Source organism: Petaurus breviceps, unplaced genomic scaffold, assembly GCF_028583685.1.
Source record: "Petaurus breviceps papuanus isolate PSGF00001 unplaced genomic scaffold, PetGlider_PUasm1.0 90700, whole genome shotgun sequence".
Taxonomy (NCBI): Eukaryota; Metazoa; Chordata; class Mammalia; order Diprotodontia; family Petauridae; genus Petaurus; species Petaurus breviceps.
This window is the reverse complement of record NW_027187315.1, coordinates 7529864-7556468: the sequence shown is the minus strand read 5'-3', so window position 1 is coordinate 7556468 and position 26605 is coordinate 7529864. Positions and strand designations below refer to the sequence as shown.

The following is a 26605-nucleotide window of genomic DNA, read 5'->3' as shown; positions in this document are numbered from 1 at the left end:
TTTTTTAAAGAAAGGTCATTTAACACTACTAGAAGTAGAGACACTAGTCAATAAAACATGTAAAAGCAAATGATAGGTGACTGCAACTGGGAATCCTTGCAGGAGGGATTTAAAAGTCTCCTGATTAGGAAAGGATTATATGTTATTGGGTTATGGAGGGAACATGTGCAATCCTTCTTAGCCTGATGGAGAGAGTGAGGCGCCATGGTACCACAGACAAGTAACTGAACTTGATTTCTCAGGGTCTTCTTAGCCCACTCAATTTCAATTATACTTACAGTTTGTGCCAGATACTATAAAGGAAATAGAATAAAACTCTCACCCTCAAAGTGTAAGTCCTTCCTCCAACTCTGTTCCGTGCCTCTAAAACCACAACATCAATTTCATATTCAGCCAACAGTTTGGCAGCAGACAGACCTAAGGGGAAAAAGAGAGAGATAGAAAGTTATGCTTAATAAAATTCATTTCTTTATAAATGTATCTGCATTTCTGAATCAATTCTACAACTACTTGTTAACAATCTACCATATCTATACACATATAACTATATTCTCATATACATATGTTCCTATAAAAAGGGTGTCCTTAGAAATATTCCATGGTTACTCTAGGCCTCGCTAATCTCGCAGTCTTCTGACAGGAGGCTCATAGTGCCTACAGAATCCAATTTAGCACTTACACATACACTTTCTTATATTATTTGCTAATTGTTTAACATTTATTCATTTCTTCTCATCAGCTAAGTATGCATTAGATTCTGTGAGGACATGGACCATATCTAACAGTCTTTCTTGATTCCCTTAATTGCTAGTGTCCTATCTTCCAAACTATCTCATATTTAACTACTATGTGTATGTTTGTACTTCTTAATTTTTATGCAGTTTAAATATATTTTATATGTATATATTATTTACTCCATTTTAAACTTAAGCACATTGCAAGAAGAGATTGTTTCATTCTTGGGACTTGTATTCCCAGAGCTTTGTTTAGTAGCTAGCACCAAGTAGGGGCTTAACAGATTTGATTTCTGATTTTTCTTACAGTACCAAACAAGTATCAGACAATTTACTGCCTGAAAATCCTAACGAAAGAGATGAGATTTTACAGCCAATAGAATGAGAGGCAACATTATGTACAGAAAGCGAGCTTCTCTTGGAGTCATGAAGACCTAAGTTCTACAGATACTGGCTTTATGATCATGGACATGTCCAAGCAACAACTTAATAATGAAAGTTGTAAATGATTTATTAATATACACTTCATGTAGGATATTTCTAAATAAAGAATTTCCTTACAATAATTAAATCATAGGTCTGGTCCTGCCCTTCCAAAAAAGTCTATCAATCTAGGCAACTAGGTGTACAATGGGTAGACCACTAGACATGGAACTGGAAAGACCTGGATTCAAATCTAATCTTAGAACTTACAAGCTATGTGATGCAGGGCAAGTTAAGAGGAAACTTAACCTCTTCCAGAATAAATTTCCTTATCTATAAAATGGGAATAACAGCACTCATAACAGGGTTATCGTGAGGATTAAAGGGAATAATATTTGTAAATCACTTTGTACATCTTAAGGCAATATTTTAATGCTAATCTGCTATTACTACTGAGAGAGAGACAGACACACAGAGAGAAAGAAACTGAAAAGCAACTGAAGGAGATTAATGAACTTCATGAATCTAGACCAAATAATCTATGGTAGGCTTTACTTTTTGGTGTTTTTTTTTTCCTTTGCTTGTTCTCAGAGCAACATATTTCCTGCTACTTTTACAGCAGTAACTTGCCTATATACCATACAGGTCATACTCAACTCCTGCAAAACTCTGACTGCTATGGCCAGAATCAGATTAAAATGTAAATTGGGAAATGTTTGACAGAACAAATAAAAATACAATATAGGCTGGTAATTTGTAGTTTTCTAATTCAATATGCCACCAGAGGGACCCTTTCTATTTGAGTTTAACCTACTGGCCTAGATTGTAAGTCCAATGATAGATATAGCAGTTTGTAACTAGGCCCAAATTCAAAGTTTTTCCAGTCTGGAAGGACCACCAGAACTTGTGAACTGGCTACAGTTACTGACAACCCAGGATCAACTCCACCTGATGAAGTGACACTGGAATAGGATTTTGTATTTTATACCATTCAACTGTATAGAGAAGAGAGGCTTTAACTGCCTCCCAAAAAAAGGTTAATTCAAACTATGGTAGATGTTTGAACGTCATTTCACAACTTTTTTGATCTTACAATACAGGTGTTTTTCATTAGGTGTGAACCTAATACACATTTATATTTATAAATAAATATATTTATAAATAATATTTAATTTAATATAATTATATATTTATAAATAAATATATTATTTATATTGTAGCATATAAAACTCCGTAACAGATTTATTAATGGTACATGCCTTGTGCATTACATGTACCATGTTTATAAATGTTCTTCAGACTCTTGCCAAATTGTGAGTTTTCTATTTCATAGAAGAACCCATCTGTATCAGATGCCCTGGTGTTTTACCAATAGGAGCTGAGATAGCCCTGCAGTACAGAGTATGACCTCACTTTGTCATAATTTTAATGATAAAGAAAATGAAGAAAAGAAGTTTAAATTATTTTTCCTGGGACGCAAACCCTGGGAGATAGATACAGCACCTACAGGTGCTTCAGTCACAGCTATGAAGACCCAGAAATAAAGCTCTTGCCAAGAAAGTCTTTGACATTGTCAGATGGTTCAACTGAAGAAACTGATATGATTTTCATCAGCACAAATGACATTTAAGAAAAGGCATGACCATCTATTTTGCCTCTGCACCATGAGGACAACTGGATCTTTCCATCTGACTTGCAGGTGAAATATTCCACACGTGTTATCCTTGAGAGTAGGGATGTTTTACTTTTCTATTTGTATCCCCAATACTTAACACAAGGCTTTTCATATAGTAAATGCTTAAACAGTATTTCATTTATTCATTCTGTTAGAGCAAGGGTCTTCAAACTATAGCCCAAGGCCAAATCCCATCTTCTGCTTGCTGTTATATGACCTACAAGCTATGGTTTTTATATCTTTAAATAAAGTTGTATATTTTAAAATGTAAAAGCCATTCCTAGGTAGCAGATCATACATACAAAAGCAGGAAGTGGGTGGTATCTGGTGCTCAGGCCATGGTTGGCCCATCCTGGATTAGAAGAAAATGGCCAGTGAACACATATAGCTAGCTCCTACTCCTTATGATCTCCCACACAATGCTTAACATTAAATTCTTAGTAAACTTGAGGAGCTGATTTCATAGAAGCAACAACTGGAAGTGGGGTAAGAAAAAAAAACCTAAAAGTAACATAAGCCAGCAAGCATTTATTAAGTACCTACTATTTACCAGGTACTATGCAAAGAACTGGGAATACAAGAACGGCAAAAATAGTACCTGCTTGTTTTCAAGGAGTTCACAGTCTAATGGGAGAGTCAGTTTGTAAACAACTATGAATGAACAAGATGCATGCAGGATAAACTAGGATAAATCTTAGAGGGAAGGCAGCAGGATTAAGGAAGACTCAGAAAGACTTCTTTCAAAAGGTGGGATTTTAGCTGAGATTTGAAGGGAGCTAGGGAAGCCAAAAGGCAGAAATGAGGAGGGAGTGAATACTAGGCATGTGGACAGCCCAGTAAAAATGCAGTGTTCCTGTGTGAGGAACAGCAAGGCAGCCAGTATTACTAGATCATAAGAGTGCATGCAGAGGAAAAAAGTGTAACAAGGTCTTGTTGGCCCTTTATAACTTTTCGTTAGGAGAAGGCCAACTTATGAAGGGATTTAAAAACCCTTCATAAGGCAAATGGAGGATTTTATATTTGATTCTGGAGGCAATAGGGAACCATGAAGTCTACGAAATAGGTGATGACATAGTGACAGTTGAGGCTTGAGAGACCAATCAGAAGGCTATTACAATAGTGTAGGCATAGGGTGAAGAGACTGAACCAGGATGGTGGTAGAGTCAAGAGGAAAAAAGGGGGTGGAAGCTGAGATGCTGCAAAGGTGGAATGGAATGGAAGAGTGAGGACCTGAGTTTGATACCTCAGTCAGGAGCCAGAACAACAGTGAAGTTAAGAGGAGCTATTTTGGGAGAAAGATAACAAGTTCAGCTTTGTACACATCAAGTTCGGGCTGTCTATGTATGGGACATCCAATTCAAGACGTTGATTAGGTACTTGGAGACACCAGAGAGGTCCATAGAGAGGCTGGGGTTGAACAAATAGAGTTGAGATTTATCCACACAGAGATGACAATGTAACCCAAGGAAGCTAATGAAATTGCCAGGGGTCTCAAAAGTTTTAGAGCACTAAAAGTGTAGTAAGGCTTTTGGGACAGCCTGTAATGTAAGGGAAGAGGAGAAGAAAACCAAGGCAGAGCTTTGGGGAATACCCAAGGTTAGTGGGCATAACTTAGATGAAGATCCAGAAAAGGAGACTAAGAAGCAACAGTCAGACAGGTTAGAAGAGAGCTAGAATATAGTGTCACAAAAACTAAAGAGAAGAGAATATCAAGGTGAAGAGGGGTATCCACCCTTGCAAAACCTGCAGAGAAGTTAGGAAGTTAAGGACTGAGAAAAGACCATTAGAGATGTAATGATTAAGAAATCGTTAATTTTGAAAAGAGCAGTTTAATTGAATGAAGAGGTCAGAAGTCAGACTGCAGATTCACAGGCACATAAAAGTAAGTGAAGGCAATGACTGTAGAAGAGAATGCCTTCTCTCAGGGAGTTTAGCAGAGAAAGGGAGGAATGATGTAGGATGACAATGATCAGGGATGGATGGATCAAATTAGGGTTCTTTAAGAATGGGGAACATATGGGCACAATTACAGGCAGTAGGGAAGCAGTGGTTAGACAAGGAGAGATGGAAGAAAAGTGAGAGAGTCAAGATTAATAAAGGAGGCAAGCTACTAGAGGAGACAGAACAAAATGGGGTCACTTGTGCATGTGGGAGGGGGTCCTTGGCAAGGAGAAAGACCACCTCTTTTTTTTTTTTTGCTTTTTGGAGGGGGGATGGGGAGGGCAATTGGGGTTAAGTGACTTGCCCAAGGTCATACAGCTATTAAGTGTTACGCATCTGAGGCTGGATTTGAACTCAGGTCCTCCTTACTCCAGGGCCACTGCTCTGTTCACTGCGCCACCTAAAAGACTACCTCTTTATGTGAGACAACGAGGAGACAGTAGCAAAAAAGCATCTTCAATATGAGATGAAGAAAAGGGAATAAGAGAATGTGAATGGTCTCAAAATTTTTTCAGAGGAATTATGAGGCAATGTTTTCAGCTAAGGGGGTGAGGAAAGGGAGGGCACTGCAGGAGGCTTCAGTAGGGATGAAAATGTTTGAAAAAGACACAGCAATGAGTAGAACAATTAGTCAGTTAGGGAAGTATTAAAAGGGTTGCTGTTCCTGTTGAGATCATGTAACATAATTCTCTAGCAGCATCAAATCAGCATGGTTTCGTGATTTTCTCCAGTTCTGATCAGCACATGAGTAGGAGCAGAAGCAGCAAAAGGTGGGAATACTCTGAGACTGGCAATTGGGTAGGGGCAGGGGACTTAAGAGGACAGTGCACAGCTGAGCTGGCTCTATAAGGGTGGAAGATGGACAAAGGATTAGTATAGTCAGTGCAGGGGTAACAGTCTCTGAAAAGGATTAAGGGGTTGAAGGACTGGAGGTCACAGACAGCATGAAGTACATCCTCATTTTGGCTTTGGGGTTACAAGGCAGAGGGAGAGGCAGCATGACAACAGTCTGTTATAAGATAAGGGGATTTGTGAGTTCATGATTTGCAGGTGATGGCAAGGTCAAGGGTATGACCATCTCTTTGTGCAGCTGAGGGTGGTGAGGGAGTAGATCATGGGAAATGAGTTAAGATGTTTGAAAGAATATCAGTATGTATGTTGAAATCTCCTAGTGTAAGGCTGTCCTCATAACTAGGAGAGAAAGACTGAGAACCAAGGGCTCAATTCAGTGAGAAAATAAGGGATGTATCCTGGAGGTTGCCAGATGACAGATAAGGGCAAAGAATCAGGTTAGGGGTTGTAAGGCAGAGGAAGAGGAGGAATGAAAACAAGATTATAGTCAGATAAAAGAATTTACAAGTTCATAACAGAGAAAAAGAACAAGTATATGTGATGGCTGGATCAAAGGTATGATATGTAGATATTTTTAAAATTTTCCTGGAATAACTGTCCATATCCTCAGTAAGAACTTCTGAAAATCATTTTCATTCTCTTCTATGATACAGTCAGCCCAAAGTAATCAGAGGACCTGAGGATGAGTCTTTTACCTCCATGGGCCTCAATTTCCCCATCATAAAATTAGCAGTTTACAGAAGATAACCTCTGAGATCCTTCTAACTTCAAACTTATTCTCCTAGTGATTTAGAGTTTACAAAGCAAGGTTTTTTTTAACTTTAAAACATGAGAATAATAGATTCAGAGATAAGAAGGGATTACAACAATGTTATCCGATAGAGTGCAAATATTTTACAGATAATGAAAATAGTAACAATAACTTATTTATATGGCGGCTTTGGGTTTAGAAAATTGCTTTACAAATATTACTTAATTTGATCCTCATAACCACCTGGAGAAGTAGGTGCTATTATCCCCATTTAACAAGGAGGAAACTGAGGCAAACAGAAGTTAAGTGATTTGCCTAGGGTCAAAAAGCTATTAAGTGTCTGTGGTTGGATTTGAACTCAGGTCTTTCCTATATCAGGTCCAGTACTCTGAATACAGTATCACCCAACTGCCTACTATAAGGCTCAATGAAGAAAGGCGATGGCCCAGAATTACAATATAGTAAATGTCAATGCTGGAGATAGAAATTAGGTTTTCTGAATTCAAGATCAATACTCTTAACTACTATTTCCTTTTTTTGCAGTGAAAATCTCTCAGGAATGAGTATATTCATTCAAGATACCACATCTAAAGAACAAATCCAAACACTCTGTCATAAACCATTTATGAGATCTACAAAATACCTGAATTTCACATATTTCCTATAATCACAATTTATCCATTTTTCCAAGCAATTTTTTGCACATCATAAGATTACCTAAACCATTTCTAGAATTCTCCCAAATGCCTTGGCATTACACACATTTATGTAAATATAGGGTGTTTCAAGATGTCATAATTCAGTTTAAACTATTAAAATTTAAAGCCAAACTAAGACTTTTCAGACAGCCTGTTTAAATGCACATACATATGTACATATACACACATATATAATCTATCTATCTATCAATATATACATCTATATACCTATTATCTATCAAATACTTGTGTTTGTGTGCCAGGCAGCTTGATGAAATGGCTAGAGAAATGGCTCTGGTCCCAGAGATAAGAAGATCTGGGTCCAATTTCTACCTCTGACCATACACTATGCAACCCTAGGCCAGTCATTCAATAACTGTGCACCAGGCAACTCTCTAAGACTAAGTTACAAAGCATATGCAGCTCTCCATTGGCAGAGAGGGTTTCTCTACCTGAGAATTCCTTGTATCAATGAAATCACAAGTTCCTATCCCCATATATACATGTATACATGTACACATACATACATACATACAATTAATCTATTTTTTCAATACTTTACTGGTAATATATAAAATTCCCAGGAAGTTTACAGAATTCCTGAAAATTAGAGCTTTGCATTTATGATATGTATGGATCCTTTGATACCAATAGCCTACCTATGAGAAAATGAAGCCCAGATTACTCCTGCTATATAACTGCAGATTTCTATAAGCCTGTTTCAGATACAAACACTGACAATATGTTGAGAGAGGCATCCAGGGCACTTCTTTGTTTTACAAATGAGAATTATGATCCTACCTTCAAATAGTAATAATTTTAAGTATAAAATTCTCTGCTTTGGACTTTTTATGGATTTTGTGGTTTTCACAATAGGAAGGAGGGAGGGAAAGACAATGTTTTAGCTAACGTGACAAAATAAAGTCTATATTTTTAAAGCCTTGTTAGAGATTTCAGACAGTATAGGTCTGTTTTTACAGCAGCATAATAAGGGCAAGATGATTAATCTAGGAGACAGAGCAGTTACCATGGTAACTGCAAACAAAGCTCCAGCTACAGAGACACTGTTTCAGAAAACTGTATCGAACTGATCAGCATTGCTTAAACCTAAAAACTGCTGTTGTCACATACCCAAGTAATATATAATTACTAAATACACAAAACCAGAACAGCAGGAGGAGGAATAAGAGAATATAAAGTGTAGTCTCAGAGGCAAATATGTTCTTCTATTTTCTTTTTGTTTATAATTAATTAATTTTCAGTTTTTAACATTCACTTTCAAAAGATTTTGACTTCCAAATTTTCTCCAAATCTCTCGCCTTCCTCACCCCAAAATGGCATACATTCTGATTATCTCCTCTCCCAATCTGCCCTCCCTTCTACCAACCCCCTTTCTCTTCTTTCACAAAACTAGCAATCTAGTTAAGAGTAATACGGGTATTTAAATAAGACAATAACCATTACCCCCACCACACCAGATGACAAAATTGAAGTATGAAGAGAGCAACAATTCATACTGATTCTGGATGTGCGTGCGTCTCAACTAATTAAGACAAGATACAAGGTATAGGGACCAAACCATGGGACTTCATGTTGACTTAAGACTGGCAGCTAGTTTGCCGATTTTAAACCTTTCCTGTAATGAGAATCCAAAACATGGTGGCAATGCAAGTGCTTCTATACTGTAATTATCTGCCTGGTCACAGAAACTCACACCAAGATAAACCTATATGTATATGTAGTATTTATTTTCACAGGAACAACATTGTTTTTTAAACATTGTAGTGACAAACTTTCTTAGACTCAACATTCATTTTTGCTTCAATTGGCTTTATTTTGCATAAATTACAGACTAGTTGTCTAGGCCGACCCAGTTTATTTGGCTACTATTTAGTCCCCATCTTCACTTATGCTAAGAGGAGCTGGTCTAAGAATGAGAATATCATCACCCTATAATTCATTGTTTCACCCTATTTCACAAAAATGTCATATCAGGAGCATATTGGATTCTCTCTACAATGCTATTTTTGATGTCTATACCATGGAATTGTTACAGATTTTAAAAGTACTATATTGACTTCATTAATAAATTCTACCACTCTCCTAGTCACTCAGGATGAAAACAATTGGTCATTTTGACTTTTCCCTTCCCCCTCAAAGGCCATACCAGGCAATGTCCAAACCTAATCCACCCTGTCTCTGCAGGCTCGCTCAAATCCATCCTTTTCTTATTCCATTTACATTTCCACTTCTCTAGTTTCGTTACATTCTGTCTTATTATTAATTGTAAAAGACTCCTGTGTATCCTATGGACTCCAACCTCTACCATCACCAGTCCATCCATTACACAGCTGCCAATATAATCTTTTTATTGCATTGATCTGACTCCACTCACTCACCTGCTCAAAACACTAGTTTTTCTTTGAATGCTATCTAGAGGATAAGTTAAATTCTTCAAATGTACACCTCCTCATCCTCCCCTGTGCAAATCCTTCTCTATCTAAGTTCCCTTGTGGCCTTATCTCTTTCCGGATGCACAGCCTTATCTGTCACACTGAAACATTCTCTACCTCCTCAGATTTTCACTTGTGCTCAGCATCTCTCTCTCCTTTGCTCCCATTACACCCTACTTTGTGGTCATATTTATATACCTGCCATGTTCTCCCCCATATACTGCAAGCTCCTTAAGAGCAGGATTAAGTAATTTTTCATCTTGTCACATCTAGTCCCTACCATATCTAGTTCTTTACACATAGTAGGTACCTAATTTGCTGAATTTACTAGAGTTAAGAGTACAGGGTTCTGGGTGGACTCATCATCAATTCCATGCCACCACAGGGATGTTATAGGAAAGTTCCAGGAATACCTTGTTACCCCTCATATCTCCTTTCTCTGTATTTCTTTCATCAATCTCAAGTATCATTTCTTTTAGTTTTTAAGATTTATCAATACCCAGTGAAATGTACAAAATATATTCCCCACATCAAAGTGTTTGAAATAACTGAAAGGTGTGAAATAACTGAAAGGTGTGCACACTTGTATGTATATATACCTACACACACAAAATGTGTGTCTGTGTCTGTGTGTGTGTATAAGCATAATGGAGTAAAAAGACCACTTGTGGATTTCAGAAAGGTAACTATCATTATAAAAAGATTATAATATAAATCAAGGATGGGGAACCTGTGCCCTTGAGGCCACATATGGCCTGCTAGGTTCTCAAGTACAGCCCTTTGACTGAATCCAAACTTCACAGAACACATCTAAAGGGTTTGTTCTCAGTCAGAAGGCTGCACCCAAGGACCAAGAAGGTCACATTGGCCTTGAGGCCACAGGTTCCCCACCCCTGATCTAAACCACATTTATTTTTGAAATCCTATGCATTATCCTAATAAGGTAAGGATACATTTGAGAATCAATTTTACTTATGTATAAATTAAGTTTTTCTTCTAATATCATATATAGTTTAGTCCAAAAATTCAAAAAAGAAGTGTCATCCCATATTTTCATTTCTCTACATTTAATATTTTACCCCCAAGAGATGTAGTGAAAAGTGAACAGGACTGAACTGAGTTCAAACCCAATTTTCACAACTTATTATTAGCGTGGCCTTGGGCACATAACCTTTCTGGGATTTGGCTTCCCTTAAGGTCTGTTGTAGTTTTAATAACACAATAACTAACGTGCTAGGTATGGCGCTAAGCATTTTACAACTATTATCACATTTGATCCTCAACCAGCCTGGGAGGTAGGTTACTATTATCTCCACTCTACAGCTGAAGCAAATAGAGGTATAAGTGACTTGCCCTGGGTTACACTGCTAGTAAGTTTATGAGGCTGGATTTTAACTCAAGTCTTCCTGACTCCAGGTTCAACATTCTATCTACTGCACCACCTAGCTGCACCTAAAAGTTATAACCCCAATTTTTATTCACTAATTCCTTCAAGAAGTATTTAAGAACTTGCTGCATCTACATATAGTTACCAAGTAATTAAACAAGAAAAAGAACTACTCGGGCTTAAGGTATAAACCGTTATAGAGTATGCCAGCAGTCTACATAATCATTTATAGGAACAGGAACCATCAGGAACAGGAACAGATCTGGGATTCCATTGGTATAGGGGACTCTGTAGTCAGGAAAACTGCTCTACGAAATACACATCTGTTCCTTCTCTACATTTAGGAGTGTCAGAGAGCCACCTAGAGCAGTAAGGGGTGAAGCCCAGGCTCACACAGCTGGGATGTGGCAAAGGGAGGATTTTTCATGGCCTCAAGACCAGTTCTCTATCCCACCAGGCTATGTTGCCTCCATCAAAGTGGCACTGAAAACTATTTAACTAGGAATCATAATAGTGACTTTGGCCTTACCACTTGGACTTGGTTCAAGTCATTTCACTTTCCTGAGGATCTCAATTCCCTAATCTATTAAAAAAGAGGGGAGGGAGAAGTGTAATTGGCCTAAATGATTTCTAGGTCCCTTCTAGTCTTAAAATTCTCTAGGTCTCATGGACAATGTAATTACAATTTTCAAAGATTATCATCTTGCTTTAAAATGTCTATTAATGCCAATTTCCTCTGCTTATCAATTTTAATCAATATAAACAAATATTTGTTTACTTTTAGCTCAACAAAAAACTGAAAATGGAGACTTTTCATCTCAAAAAAATTCCCCTTGACCTTGGGAACCTGAAAACAAGTGAGCAGAGAACCTAAGCTTTGTTTAGGGTTGGCTATTAGCAGCATTCTGAAAGATCCAAAGGAAGAGTTTTACATAATCTGAAAGGTGGGGCCTTAGAGATAATCTACTTCTAAAATACAATTAGTACATTCTAAGGCTGAAATATGGCACTGTTAAATGCTGAGAAGAGAAGGAAATGAGGTTTTAGGTGGAAAAGGCATTGGTTTTCTTCGGTCCTTTTGTGGTTAAAGAAATAAAGAATTCCTAATTCAGTATCCTTCTGTGCTGACTTGGCCTATAGTAGTTCTCAAAACTATCCCTTTCTTTTTATTTAATAATGCTACTCTAATAGTTTGGGCCTGTAACAGCTGCCACCTAAATCAATTTAACATACCCCGAATAGTCATCCTGCCTCTACTTTCCTCTTCTCTCCAATTCATACTTCTCAAACTGCCAAATTAATTTCCCTGCAGTACACATCCATTCAATTACTTATTGAATATTTCAAACTGAATGTCTTAATGCCATATCAAATGCCACATATCCAAAAAAGAACTCATTCTCTTGCTCCCCATAACAATCCATCTTCCAATCTTCCTTATTTCTGTTGAAGGCATTATCATTGTTTTCTTCTCCCAGGTTCATAACTTTGTCAACTCCTCACTTTTCCTCACCCAACATATCCAATCTATGTCAGTAATCCTCTTCAACAAATGAAAGATGAACAAATAATTCAATAAGCTACCAAATCTTGCTGTTTATACTGCCACTTATTGAGTCATTCAGTCATGTCTGCCTCTTCATGACTCTTCAAGGCACTCAAGGCCCTTCTACCCCTCCACTATCTCTTGAAGTCTGTCCAAGTTCATGTTCATTGCTTCTATGACTCTATTCATCTCCTCCTCTGTTGTCCCCTTTTCCTCCTGCCTTCAATCTTTCCCAACATCAGGGTCTTTTCCAATGAGCTCCTTCCCTATGCTCATACAGCTTGAACTTTGTGCCTAGATTATGGCAACAGTTTCCTAACTAATTTCTCTACCTGAAGTCTCGCCCCACTCCAGTCCATCCTCTACATTGCTGCTAAAATTATTATTTTTTTTATGTTCAGATCTGACTATGTCACTCCCTCACCCAAGAAGAGATTGTATCCCTATTGCCTTTAGGATAAAATATAAAACTCTCCTATTTAGTTTTAAAAGCTCTTTACAACCCAGTTCTAGAATTCATCTTTCAGCCACACTTAGAACATGCCTCCAGGAAGCCTACATGCTGTGATCACCCAAACTAGCCTCCTATTCTTCACACATGGCACCTCAGTTAATATATTTATCCCTTTCCACTGGCAAAAACATACTTGGAATATATTTATTCCCCATCCAACCCCTCTCTTCTTTCTAGAGGAAGCTCAAGCAAAACATACTCTGCAAAGCTTTTTTTCATCCCTTCCAACTACTGTACCCCACTCCTCCTTTGAATATAGACTTGTATTTATTCTGTATGACTTACAAAGGTACCTACTACCTCCCATTAGAATGTAAGCTCCTTGAGAGTAATACTTATTCCATTCTTTGTATCCCTAGCATCAAACACATTGCCTGACACAGGCATTTAATAAGTGTTTGCTGTTGTTCCCCTGTCATTCCTCTGCTTTAAAATTTTCAGTGGCTTCCTAAGGCTTACAGGATTAAAACACAGCCTCCTCAAACTAGCATGTAAGATCCCACAATTTGGTTCCTACTTAAAACTTTAGTTTTATTTCCCATAATACCTTTCATGCATTCCATGTTCCACTAAACTGAATTGTTGCCTACTTATTCTATTATAGTCTCTATTCCTCTGATTCAATTAAGATCGAATATAGAAAAAAAAATTTAGGGGGAAAAGCCAACTTTTTGATAGATAAAATAAAATTATCCCATGAGTTTAGTTATAGCTCTTAATAATCAATTCATCTTAAGTGCCTGTAGCATCTGGAAAATGTAGCTTGATTTGATTCTCTGGATTTATTTTTTTCCAAGTATATCCTATTAATATGAAATTCATGCAACAAGTATTTAGGGACTGTGGGATTAGTTTTACAATCCCAGACAAGCTTCTGGCATGTATCATCAATTATATAACACCCCATTTACCTGTAGGATACAAATGACAGAGTTACTAAAGCCATTTAGAAAATTGTTCAAATGTTTCTATGTATTTGCATGCCAAGTCTTAACAAAAACTGTGTACTTAGACATATGCTTCTCTTTCGCAGAATCAGAAGAAATATCAGAAATCATTTAGTCCAACCTGTAGCTGAACTGGACAATAAGTGCATATACAGCCTCTATCTGAAGATGCCCAGTAGAAGGTAACCCACTACACTTCCTGAGGAAACTCATTCTACTTTGTGTAATTCTGATTTCCATTCACTGCTATATATTTTGCCCTTTTAAAAGGGGCAAAAAGAACAAGTCTAATCCCCTTCTGACTAGTGATGCAGTTATAAGATTTTACTATACTTATAACTTCTTTCATTATCATTATTCATATTATCTATGGTACTTACGATTTGTAACTAACTCAAATTTGTATTTGAATATGTGCATGATACATACACACATGCTCCAATATGAATATATATACATTCCAACACAAATTTTAATTTAGTTTATGTGTATGTGTATACACACACACATACACACACAGGAGAAAGAAATGGAAAACTACTCTAACAGCTTTGCGAAGAAAACCCCATGGACAATATTAAAATACAAAATAAGATGAGTCCCTCAGGTTGGAAGGGCCTGGAGTGCCATGATCCATGAGGTCATTAAGAATAAGAAATGAATTTAGCAACAACAACAATATACACACATATGATATTCAAATATGTGTATATATACACGTATATACATATGTACATATATGTATATATGTATATTTTCCACATACTAAAACTGAAACTTATATAAGCTCTGGAAGAAATAACAATCCTAATAAAGAGTATTAACAAACATATATGAAATTTATGCAAGTTTTTTTTTTACTTTAGTTTGAACAGAGTGATACAAAAACATTTTTTAAAAAATGTGCTGAAATGCTCAATAATGGCAAGCTAGCACAAAATGTTATTGCCAAATTTCCCATTCCTGAAGCTAGCATTGTTATGAAAGTTGTACAAACTATAGAGCTGCTGTACTGGGCAGAAATATTACTGGGTTGTTTTATGCTCCACTTTCTAAAACATGAAAACAACTGACTGAAAAGCCCAGGTTTATTTAATGTTACCAGGTCTGTAAATCAAAATTTCCATAGCCTAAGACATTCACAGAAATGAAAATGCAATATATCAACATAACACCAAGGAAGTCCACCTGGCCATGTGCCTATCTATTATTTGTTTTCTATTCTACTCTCTCCCACAATGCCTCATTATAGACCTATAGGAAGTCCTTGTTTTGCTCAGAGACTCAAGGGGAAGGGCAAAAGAAGGAAGAGATTCTTCTTCTCTGGAGATCAGCCTTGTTTTGCAACTGATAGAGATACAAGGAGAGATCCTTCTAATATTCTTGCTCGTGGACTCAGAATTTAAAATTTTAAATTTTCAGGTTACTGGTTCTCATTCATTGGTTAATATCTGTGCTGGTCCAGGAGGCTGTTAAGGTAGAATCTGAATCAAGGTTACAGAGACAGTGTTCTTTTCTCTATACCATAGTCACCAAACCCAAGAGCAGTAGACAAAGTAAACAGTCATCTGGGTAGAGATACTTTTAATATTTACTTTTATTAATGTAACTGGGTATGAATCCTGGTCCTGCTACTTTTTTAGCTGTGTGTCCTTCATCTCATTCTGTAAAATGAGTGTTGAACTAGATGGTTTCTAAAGTCCCTTCCAACTTTAAATTATGATCCTATGAATAGGAAAAAGCAGGGTAGTGATCAAAGTATTTCTCTAAGGTTATCCAAAAGTGTACTGATTAAAACTGGACCACAATTCAAATATCAGAGAGAAAAGTATCAAACAAATATCAGACAAATGATGAGTTTTCAATAAATAGTAAAGGATGACAGAAAACAACACACAAAATATAAAACATTATACTATATAGAATTTAGGGGTTTTGTAGGAATGGGAATCCAAAATAGTAACAAATATGGTTATATACTACAGAATCTTTCAAATGAAAGCATTCAATTCCATCTTTAATTATGGAAGATACTGCTGCTACCAGGAGAGATCTGTAAATGACACCTCCCATAGGAGAACTTGGCGGCAGCATACACAGGGTTATGGTGGCCAATAAAAAGATCCCTTCCAGTTACAATCTCCTTCTGCTTTCTTCCTTTAGAGTATTCTGTGCTCACTTACACATCACCTTAGAGACTGAGATTATCTAGCCCCTTCATTATACAGATGAACCAAGTGAGGTCCAGATAGGGAGTAACCTGTCCACAGTCAGGCAGATGACAAGGAGCAGGGTCAGAATTGCCCTGTGCCACACGTTAAAGCCCAATGTGAATGTCTCCTACATCAGAAAGCCTTCCTTCCCTGATCCCTGCCCCTACATCAATTATGACTTTTCCCTCTACATGTTCTATACAGCACTTGGCTTGCATTCCTCTAATGCCCTTATCGTTAACAGCCCTTACTAGAGCTGGCTGTTAATTGGTCCTATCTTCCAGTTAGACTGAATGTTCCAAGTGGGCAGAACTTTTATCCTTGCCAGTGTCTGGGGCAAATCACATAGTAAACATTTTTCAAATGTAGTTTTAATTTGATTATTCTCATGTGCTTTTTAATCTCATTAAGATCACAATGCTACTCAAGAGTATGTCCAACACTAAGGATATTATTACAAAAAACAACAATAAATGACCTAACATTAAGCATTCCATCACAGAAGTACTATAAACCTAAGAAGAAACAATTAATTTAGACAGATAATCTCCACAGAAACTGATGTCAAATTCAACTAAGAAATGGAGATACAACAGTAGATATTATTGATGAAGACTACTATTCAACATAAAATAGGCTCCTAAACATCTAATTTTCTCCAGTTTCTTTCATTTCCCCTTACAGATCTTCTGAAAATTTTAAAAGAATATTATTAACAAAATCCAAAATAAAAATGTACTAAAATATTAATTGCAAGTATCAAAAAAAATTCTCCCTCTCATATGTCATTATGTTTTTTTCTGTTTGTATAGATGCTATGAATTTAATATATTCAACTATTAGAATAAAAGGGCTTGAGCTTATCAATTTTCTATAATATATATTATCTAATAAATAGCACATACACAGAAGTGCAAAGTAAATCTTGTTAGAAAAAGATTTTATTAATTTTAAGATATAAATTACTTTTGCAGCATGTTCAGAGTTTTTTGAGAAAGGATCTTATTACTGAGGAAAGAGTTCCCTGGACATTTCTGTTACCCTGATGTGATCTGTAGAAATAGGGAGAGGGAAAAGTAAAGGAAGAAAGGATTATATGCACATATGTCTAAATGCTTTCTCAATATTCCCAGGGTTGGGTTGGCTATTAGCATCATTCTGAAAGATCCAAAGGAAGAGCTTTACACAATCTGAAAGGTAGGGCTTTAGGTATGTGCAATCAACAATTATTTGCTGTTTTAAATGACCACATGAAATTATGTGTTCAACTCACTAATGGTAAAAGAAATACAGAATAAAACAACTGTGAAGTTTTGCATCAGACTCAGCAATTTAACAAGGATGACAAAAAATGGGAATGATCAATATTGGAAAGGCTGTGGAAAGACAGGTAGGGTAATAGACTAACTGGCGGAGCCACCAATTGGTAAAGCCATTCTGAATTTCCATTTAGAATTATATAAAAAAAAAAAACACCAGAAATCCCAGTACTGGGCATAAACTCGCAAAGTTGTCAAAGACAGAAACAAAGACTGACCAGAATTGTCATAGTAGTACTCTTTATTGGAAACAAAGTGAGTACCTATCAATTGAAGAATGGTTAAAAAAAAAAAACAGAGTACGAATTCAAGGGAATACTATTGTCCACTAAAAAGAGACAAGTAAAAGGAATTTTAACACCTGGAAAAATCTGTACAAATGATGCAGTGAGAAAGAAGCAGAACCAAATGAACAACAAATCAATGACAATACAACAGCTTAAATGAGATCACTAAAAGAAAAATAAATCCTGAATAACTGAAAAATCCAGTGATCGTCCCTTAAAAAAAGTGTGGTACAGCGGAAAGAGCTTGGCGGAGAGGACCTCGGTTCAGTCCCGTCTTTGGCAGCTATGAGACCTCAGGCAAACCACTCACTGAGCCTTATTTTCCTCAACTATAAAAATAAGCTGGTTAAACTAGGTTATCTCTAGGATCTATTCCAGCTCTTAACTCCGTGATCTTCCTCTCCTCATAGCAGAGAAACAGGGAACTAATGAGATACGCAGTAGAGTACTCTATACATTGCCAAACTTGGTCACTATATCTGGGGCTCTTTTGTTACAACACAGGGGTTGATATGAAAATGGAAGGGTTTTCCACCCACCTCCACCCAGAAATTACTGTGAAGTAAAAGCAGAAGACATCAATAAAACTTATTTTTAAAAGTAAGAATTTACTGAACATCTACCATATGCTTAGTGCTCTGACAAGCACTTTGAAAGAAATATAAGGCTGGTTCCTGGCATCCCTCAGAGTCTAGCCAGTCTAGTCAGGGAAATAAAATACAGGTGAAACAAAAGCAAAAATGAAGAAACCCAAAAAATTTTGAATAAAATTAAGTGTTTAATTGGATAGTAATGACTTTAAGTGCTATAGATTTTCAGAAGAAAAGGTGATCAAGGGGGCAGCTAGGTGGCACAGTGAATAGAGCACTGGCCCTGGAATCAGGAGGACCTGAGTTCAAATATGACCTCAGACACTTAACACAAACATTAGTCGTGTGACCTTGGGCAAGTCACTCAACCCCAACTGCCCTCCAAAAAAAGATTTAAAAAGTGATCAAGTAAGACTGGAGGAATCAAAGAAATTTGGAAATCATAAAAAAGATTCCATTTCAGAGCTGGGAGGGACCATAGAAAGACCATTCTGCCTATGGAAGAAGTAAGACTTCTAGTAGAATGAGAACTGAACTTGCAATTAGCAAAGAGATGGGCTCAGTTTCTGCTTTTGACACCAGAAAACTGTGTGTTCATGGGCATGAGTCCTTGAGCTTCAATTTCCTCATCTATATTATGTGGATAATAATACTTATTTTGTTGTTTAGTCTTTTCAGAGACATCCAACCTCACCATGACCCCATTTGGGATTTTCTTGGCAGAGACACTGGAGTGGTTTGCTATTTCCCTCTGTAGCTCGTTTTACATATAAGAAAACTGAAGCAAACAAGGTTAAGTGACTTGCCCAGGGTCACACAGCTACAAAATGTCTGTGGCCACACTGGAACGCAAGAAGATGAGTCTTCCTGATTTTAGGCACTATCCACTGTACCACCTAGCCTCCCTAATAATACTTATAGTACCTATCTAATAATGTTATGAAACTCAAATAAAATATATATGTAAACCATTTAAAAACCTTAAATAAATGCTAAAATGTCAGCTATTCTTAGATTTTTAGGTAGAGAAAAGAAGAAAGATCATTCCAGGGTAAAGGAAACATGAGCGAAGGCATGAGGGTGGGAATAAGCATGGTGGATTTTTGAAAGAATATTCGACAGAGTAAACAGTTCCATGGAGAAAAGCACTGAGAAATAAGGTTGAATTAACTGAATTTTTAGAATAGGATTCAACTGTGGATGGCCTTGAAAACCTCAAATGTTTAGAGATGATGCTAGGAGTCACATTTTAAAGAAAAGGTTTAAAAACAAATTTATCTGGGACCAACAGGTAGGATGGGTTGAAATGAGATGAAGATACAGTCAAAAAGATCAGCCAGGAGATGCTGAAGTAAAAGGGAATGGTTTAAGGTGAGAGCATTGAGAAGAAAATGGGATAATTATGAGAGATATTTTAAAGGAAGAAATGGCAGAATTCCATGACTGATTAAATACAGGGCTTAAGTAAAACAGCTGACTTTTAAGTTTTTGAGTCTATGTGAAAAACAACCAGAGCAATATCACTGACAAAAACAAACAAACAAACAAAAACAATGGGAAACTGGGTGGAGGAACTGCTCCTTTTTGGAAATGAAGAGATGTGTTTTGTCTTCTGACATAAATTTGAGGTGACACAGAAAAATATAAGTGGCTACACCTCCAGGGAAGTTGTATACATAAGACAGGACCCTGAGGTAAGATGACAAGACCAAAGATACTGATTTGAGAGTCATCAATAGAAGCCAAAGTCACGAAAAGGCATATCTTCTGGGAAAGAGCATAGAATGAGAAAGAAAGACCTCTGATAGTGTCTTGGGAATGCCTAAAATTAGGCTGTGGGGAAGAGGAGGAGTGGCTAACCACTGTTTCTGTTTCCAACCAAAGAAACAGAAAAGGCCCAGCTGTAGATTTGGAAAAAAAACAGAAACAAAAGAGGAGCTTCAAAAAGGAAGAGTGGCCAGTCATGTTATAGTTTCAACAGAGTTCAAAAGTTCAAAGCTGAGAGAGTGTTTTACATTATTGTTATTCAACTTGGAAAATAATAAGAAAAAGGAAATTAGACTCAACACCCCCCCCCAAAAAAATGGCTTAAACCACTTCCTTTGGAAATGTTTTTCCCCACTCAATATAGAATAAAGCTATTTAATTAGTGGGAGAGAAGGGGAATGTTTTTGATACATATCATCTCTTCTACTTATGAATCTCAGTTTCCTTATCACTAAAAGTTCTATTTTACAATGACAAAAAATAAGGACATGGATGTATCACTGAAGGATATTTTTTGTGCAGCCAAAAAAGTATTTCAAAATATTTTAAAATCCCATTATATGAAACCCATTTGTTATTTATCAAAATATATAAACTGTCAAAGTAGCGATTTGTAAAAGCATTCATTTGGTAATGTTTCTAAATAATATCTCAGGCACTCAAACTAATTGCTGTTGGGGTAATGCACAAACTCATGGGACACTGCTTAGCAATGTAAAGATCTGTTTTTAAATTCACATGTGTGACAGATTTGATGCCAGTAAGCCCAGTTTATACTCATGGTTTATGAGTGAAATCCTTACAATAGATAAAACTGATTTCTGTTTAGTTCTAGTTCTACTCTGGATGGGTTTGTCACCTTCGTTACCTCTACTTGAAAGTCATATGTGACAGATCAGAAAAAAGAAAAATGCCCTAATCTTTGGTCTACCAGATGTCACTGTGGGCAGGAAACTATCCCTTGGTGGACATAAAAGGGCTGGGCAAAAAAGACTTTCCAGTTCCTCAATTCTTTTTAAACAATTTAATAGCTTGGTGTCAGGGAGGAGAATGGGGAGAAATAAGGAAAAGCAGTCAAACAATCAGAGGTAAGATCCTTAAAGATGATACAGGAATGGGTCCCAAAGAAACATGAAATCCATGGACTAATGCTTGAATTAGGAAGGACTGGCTGGTGGTCAGTAAAGGGTAGAAATTCTTACAGATACCATTTCACATCTTTTTAAGAGGCCCTACAACAAGCTTTTTTTTTTGTGGAGACTAGACTAAAAAGCCTATTTCCTTATTTTTCCAGATGAAAGAATACAGAAAATATACTACTTGGTACATTTCCCCCCCTAATACAAGAGTTAATATATCCACCTTCCCCACTAAGGCCAAACATTCTGAGTCAGGGGTGAGGAACCTGAGACCTCAAGGCCACACATGGCCCTCTAGGTCCTCAAGTGCAGCCCTTTGACTGAATCCAAACTTCACAGAAAAAATTCCCTTAATAAAAGGATCTGTTCTATAAAACTTGGACTTGGCCAAAAGGCCAAGTACCTAGAAGGCTACATGTGACCTTGAGGCCACAGGTTCCCCACCCTTGCTCTGAGTCTCTGACCAACCATCACCTGTCATACCATGGCCACTAATAATCAAGCTAGTTCTACCCCAATGATCCAAGGTGCTAATCTCCAATTTGTGAAAAAACTGTTTCTATCTGTGATTAATTTGGTAATATGTACACGGATTCTTCCAGAAGGATTATAAAGAATGATGGCTTCTCAAGGACTGCCCCTCCTTTCTTTTTTAAAATTAGATCCTACAGGTAAATCAAAGAAGGCCTGTAGCAAGATCAGCAGACCCTCCTGTGGGCTCGGGCAGGCATTGATTAGTATCCACACCTTCATACTGACCAATTCACAAAGAGATCACAGCCATTTTTGTATTTTGAATACAAGCATTTCATCATAAACTGAGAAACCATTTAGGATAATCGGATCAAAATACAGCTTTCAAGGTTATGTCTAGCTCACTGTTGAAAAGCATTTTGATTTCTGGCACTGAAAATTCTATAAGTAAATTCTGAGGTCATACGAGAAATACCCTGTAACAGTGCTGAGAACTTTCGTGAACAAGTAAGTTATCTGAATTAAGAAAAGTCCAAGTCTAAATACCTGTTGATATCATGTCCTTTGCTAGCCCTTCCACAAGGTATTCTTAATCAATGAATCTCCTCTGCTGAGGCTGCTTAAATTAAGGTGGCAAATGTAAAGAAAAGAACTGCAACAGAAGCCAGAGAACAGCAGCCCCTTAAGAATGGGGTACAAGGTTCTCCCTATTTGTGTCTTATTCTTAAGGGTTTGAACCTCCTCCTAGGACAAGAGAACTAAAAAAAAAAAAAAGTTCAGACCAGAAGATAACTACCCTTTTGGGTCTTTCCTGACAATATCCCTCCCTTTTTTCCCCATCCTCAAATTTTCTCTTGCCACAGAAATAAAGAGGAAAGAGAAATGAATGCAAGGAAGACTTTTAGAATAGGAATACAAATACCAACAGTGGTATTCCAATGAGGGAACAGGAGAGGGGAAGGAAACTATAAGAGACCCCACTCCAAAGACCCAGCAGTTGTACAACTGGACACCCCCTGGGGCTCTTTTCCACAGATACTGCAGAATTCCAAGGGGTAGCTGCTCATAGAGACACACACGTGTTGTACCCATGTAAAAATGCTGCTGCACACATGTAACTAAGCTGCTTCCAGTCTCCTAGTAAAGGGGCACACAGAAAGGGTCAGCTCCAACAGCTCTATGTGGAGTGAGGAGTGCAGACAACTGGGTTCAAACCTCACTTCTGCCGCTTACTAAGTCACTCAACACTTGACCAAGACTCACGTTCTCTCCTTAGGTCTGTTTACTCCTCTGTAAAATGAGTGGGTAGGCCTAAGAAGATGATGATCTCTAGGGCCCCTTCTATGACTTAATATTTTGTTGGTGTCAGGTCCACGGTCTACATCGCTGACCCCTATTCAAGTCTGCCTGCCTCAGTTTCCTCACCTGTAAAATGAGTGGGTAGGCCTAAGAAGATGGTGCATGACCTCTAAGACCCTTTTTCAGACCCAGCTCTGTCACCCCAAGATCTTGCTGATTTTGGGTCCACAAGCTGCATGCATTACCTCTGTGCAGGGCTGCCCTGCCTCAGTTTTCCCATCTGTAAAATAAGTGGGTTGGCCTAAGGAGGCACAGGTTCTTTCTAAGGCCTCTTCTAGCCCCCAATCTGTGACTCCTAGATCTTGCTGTTGTAGGGTCCACAACCTGCATGCCCGCAACTGGCTGCATGACCCCTGTGCAGGGCTGTCTGCCTTAGTTTCCCCCTCTGTAAAATGGGAAGAGTAGAGGCCCCTGCAGGGGGGCGGGGGTCCCCCCTCCCAGCTCGGCCCCACTGACCTGAGATGCCTCCCCCTATGACGACCACGTCGCACTTGCTGGTGGGGAGGTTGATGTCGTCCCGAAACCTCCTGGAGGTCGGGGGAGTGGACCTCGCCGAGGACGCCATGCTCACGGCTGTGTGGGTTCCGCTGAGAGATTCGGTCTGGGGGAAGCAGGGAAAGGGAGGTTCGGGCCGGTCAACGGGGGTCTGGAGATGCGCTCGGCCCCGCTCGGCTCCGCTTGGCTCGGGCTCCCTGCGGGCTCTGCGCTGCGCCGCGCCGCGCCGCCAGGCTGCCTGCCGGAGCCTCCCGGAGCGCCAGGGGGTGCTCGAGCTCCCCGCTCCCTCCCCGGCCCCTCCCCCGCCCCCTCAAGGCTTCTGCGCCGCTCGCCCCCTCCTTCCCCAGCCACAGGCGAGCCTCAGCCTACCTCACTCTCCTCTCCCAGTCGCGGACTCCCCGGGGCGTCGCGCGCACCTCGATCTTATAGCCCGAGCCGGGCGGCGCCCGCGCGGAGCTCCTCCTGCTTAGCACTGGCGGAGGAGGAAGGGAGGGGCGTGGCGGGCTGAGGGGGACTGGGTGTCAGGTAAAACCTGCCCTGTCATAGGGAGTGGGGCGGCGGGATGGGCGCACTCAGGCCCCTAAAACACCGGACGAGCGCTGCTGGTGCTGCGAGCCCCGTGAAAGACCCATGGGGGAAGGCGCGGAGGACGGGCCGGGGCTGGGGGCCGGAGCCGCGGGAAGCTTCTTCCTGGCACGCGCCACCTGCTCCGGGTACTGAGCATGCCCGGCGTTCAAGGCCGCAGCCTCGCGAAGCCCGGCCAGGGGCTGCTGGCTCCAGGGCTCCAAGGCCACGTCTTAAGGGAGAGGCAGCAGGGCGTCCCGGTGGGCCATCCCGGGGAGCCTGGAGGAGGAAAGGGCCGGGGGACGGAGTGGGGGGCAAGGCCAGGGAGAGACTCGTGAAAAAGTATAACCAACCTTGATCTTGGCTTGACCTCTTGTCTACACAAAGAGCGGGTTCCCTCTGTGTTGTCACTTATTCAAGCCCCCCCCCCCCCCCCCCCCGTGAGCTGCAGGAGGAGACTGCTGTGTCTTGGGGGCATAGTCCAGCTTCCCAGTCTCCCTTAGGATCATGGCCGAGGGTCCAAGGCTGACAAAACCGGCTCGTCCCAGGTGATCTAAAGGCTTGTTGGTTTTTCAAGCAGGAGAGTTTAACCCAAACTGAATAAAAGCTAGAAAAAATCATGTAATCGTACTAAAAATAAATTATTTTTAAAAAAGCCAGACGGAATTTGTAGTTAAGGGTTTAAAATGAGGATAAGGGATAAAGTAAGGAACACCAGAGCTTTTTATTAAAAAAGAAAAAAAAAAGATGGAAAGTGTTCTTAGAAGCCACAGAGAGACATTATCAATGGAAAGACCACTGTCAGAAGACCTGGGTCCACATCCCAATTCTTCCACTTTGCCTTCGTGACTTCGAATAAATCACTTAACTTCTTCTCCAGGTCTCAGTTTTCTCAAATGCGAAATGAGGGGGTTGGACTCCAGAAATGGTGCTGATGTTATAGCTGAAGGATGAAATATTCCCATTTAAAAAAAAAATGATCTGAAAAAAAGATTGGTTTGTGATCTCATCAAATCGCATGTTTCCTTTAATGATTCAGAACACAACTTGTGCTACCCTTTCATGTTCATCTATAGATCTGCCAGTGTGCTGGGAGTTTCTTCCATCGCTTGAGACTGAGAAAACATCAAGGCACCTCGGTATCCATGCTCAGCTGTCCATCAGTTATCACTCAACTACCCATGAAAACAAACTGAAGCTATACTATCCCTTACAAATTTGCTTCCAGTGATGTGATTTCCCTCTTGAAATTGAATTTAGCCCCCTTCCCCAAGCTCAGAAACCCCACTACATTATGCATTATGGTTCTGAATTAATAGTGTAGTGGGTTAAGAAAGGAAACCTGAGGCAGTCAGTAAATAAACATTAAGCTCCTACTCTGTCCCATGTCTGTGCTAAGCACTGAGAGTACAAAAAAAGGTAAAAAAACAATCCCTCCTCTTGAGGAACTCATAATCTGTATCTTTTCAAACACCATGCCCAATCTGGAGTAAAGTCTTTATTTACTGCCCTCTCTCCAAAGGCTAGAAAAAAACATTTTTAGAATGGTTATTTCACCATATTAAGCTGTGCCCATATACTTGCTGTAAAAAGTTTGATGAAAACATTGTGCTGCTAATTAAAAAAAAAAAAAAACAAAATTAACTTTAGCTTTATTTAATGGTTCTGCTTAGACGTTGCTAATCATTCACATTGCTCCTATGATAATTGTGTTCTTTCATTCTGGTGTCTTTCTTCCTGATAATAATAATTGTGAAGCATGCTACACAATGCATGTATAACTTGCTTTACATGGTAGCTTATGTGCTTTTAAAATCCACTCAAATCTTTTAAATATATGAGAGCTTGCTTTTTAATACAGTGCTTTGGTGATTCATAAATGGTTTCTAACTCTTATAGAGAATCACTCTCCAATTTTTAACATCTCTAAGTCTGATATTTTGTATGTTAGGTACACTTTAAGTGAGATACACTTATACATTGTTTTGGTTTGTTTTAAAATTAAACAGGTTCCTAAATACCAAATTATACCCCCAAAGCTGCAAAAACCTAAAACATTAAGGGTAGGATGGTTAAGGAAGTATGACATAATGGGAAGAGCAGCACTCTGAATAAGCAGAATCAGTAAAACATTGTACACAGTCACAATGATAAATTTGATATGGCTTAACTATTTTCAGCTGTAAACCAAATTGAACCTGCCTCTAACCTGTGGATGGCCTGAACTGAACAGAGCAGGCTAGGGGCAGGAGAATCAGGAATCAAACAGAAGTTTAATTTCTAAGTGAGGGTAAGGGCTAATAAGCAAGGAGGTGGGTTAAACACACGTGCCTGGGCCCTGCCCCTGGAGGGAGTGGAGAAGAGGGGTGCTATTTAGTGTGCCTGAACCTTGATTTATATACTTGTGGCTAGACAAAGAATCAAACATTGTAATGTAGCAATAGTAGTAAGGCACAACAGCAACAGTGAGTCCAAGC

At 38.8% G+C, this 26605-nt stretch overlaps 1 protein-coding gene across 2 annotated transcripts in view; it reads right to left on the bottom strand.

Annotated features, from left to right (window-relative positions):
- The window catches only part of MAOA (monoamine oxidase A), a 111462-nt gene extending 87395 nt beyond the window's left edge, over positions 1–24067 (bottom strand). The window contains exons 1-3 of one of the 2 annotated variants that reach the window (XM_069065739.1): positions 23934–24067; positions 23526–23670; positions 323–417 (exon numbers count right to left, since the gene is read on the bottom strand). In XM_069065739.1, coding sequence (XP_068921840.1) covers positions 323–417; positions 23526–23634 — 204 coding nt within the window. In that variant the 5' untranslated portion in view covers positions 23635–23670; positions 23934–24067. Of the gene's footprint in view, positions 1–322; positions 418–23525; positions 23805–23933 lie in introns of those variants that run through there. The other variant, XM_069065740.1, reaches the window with a different exon arrangement.
- Between the last annotated feature and the right edge of the window lie 2538 nt (positions 24068–26605).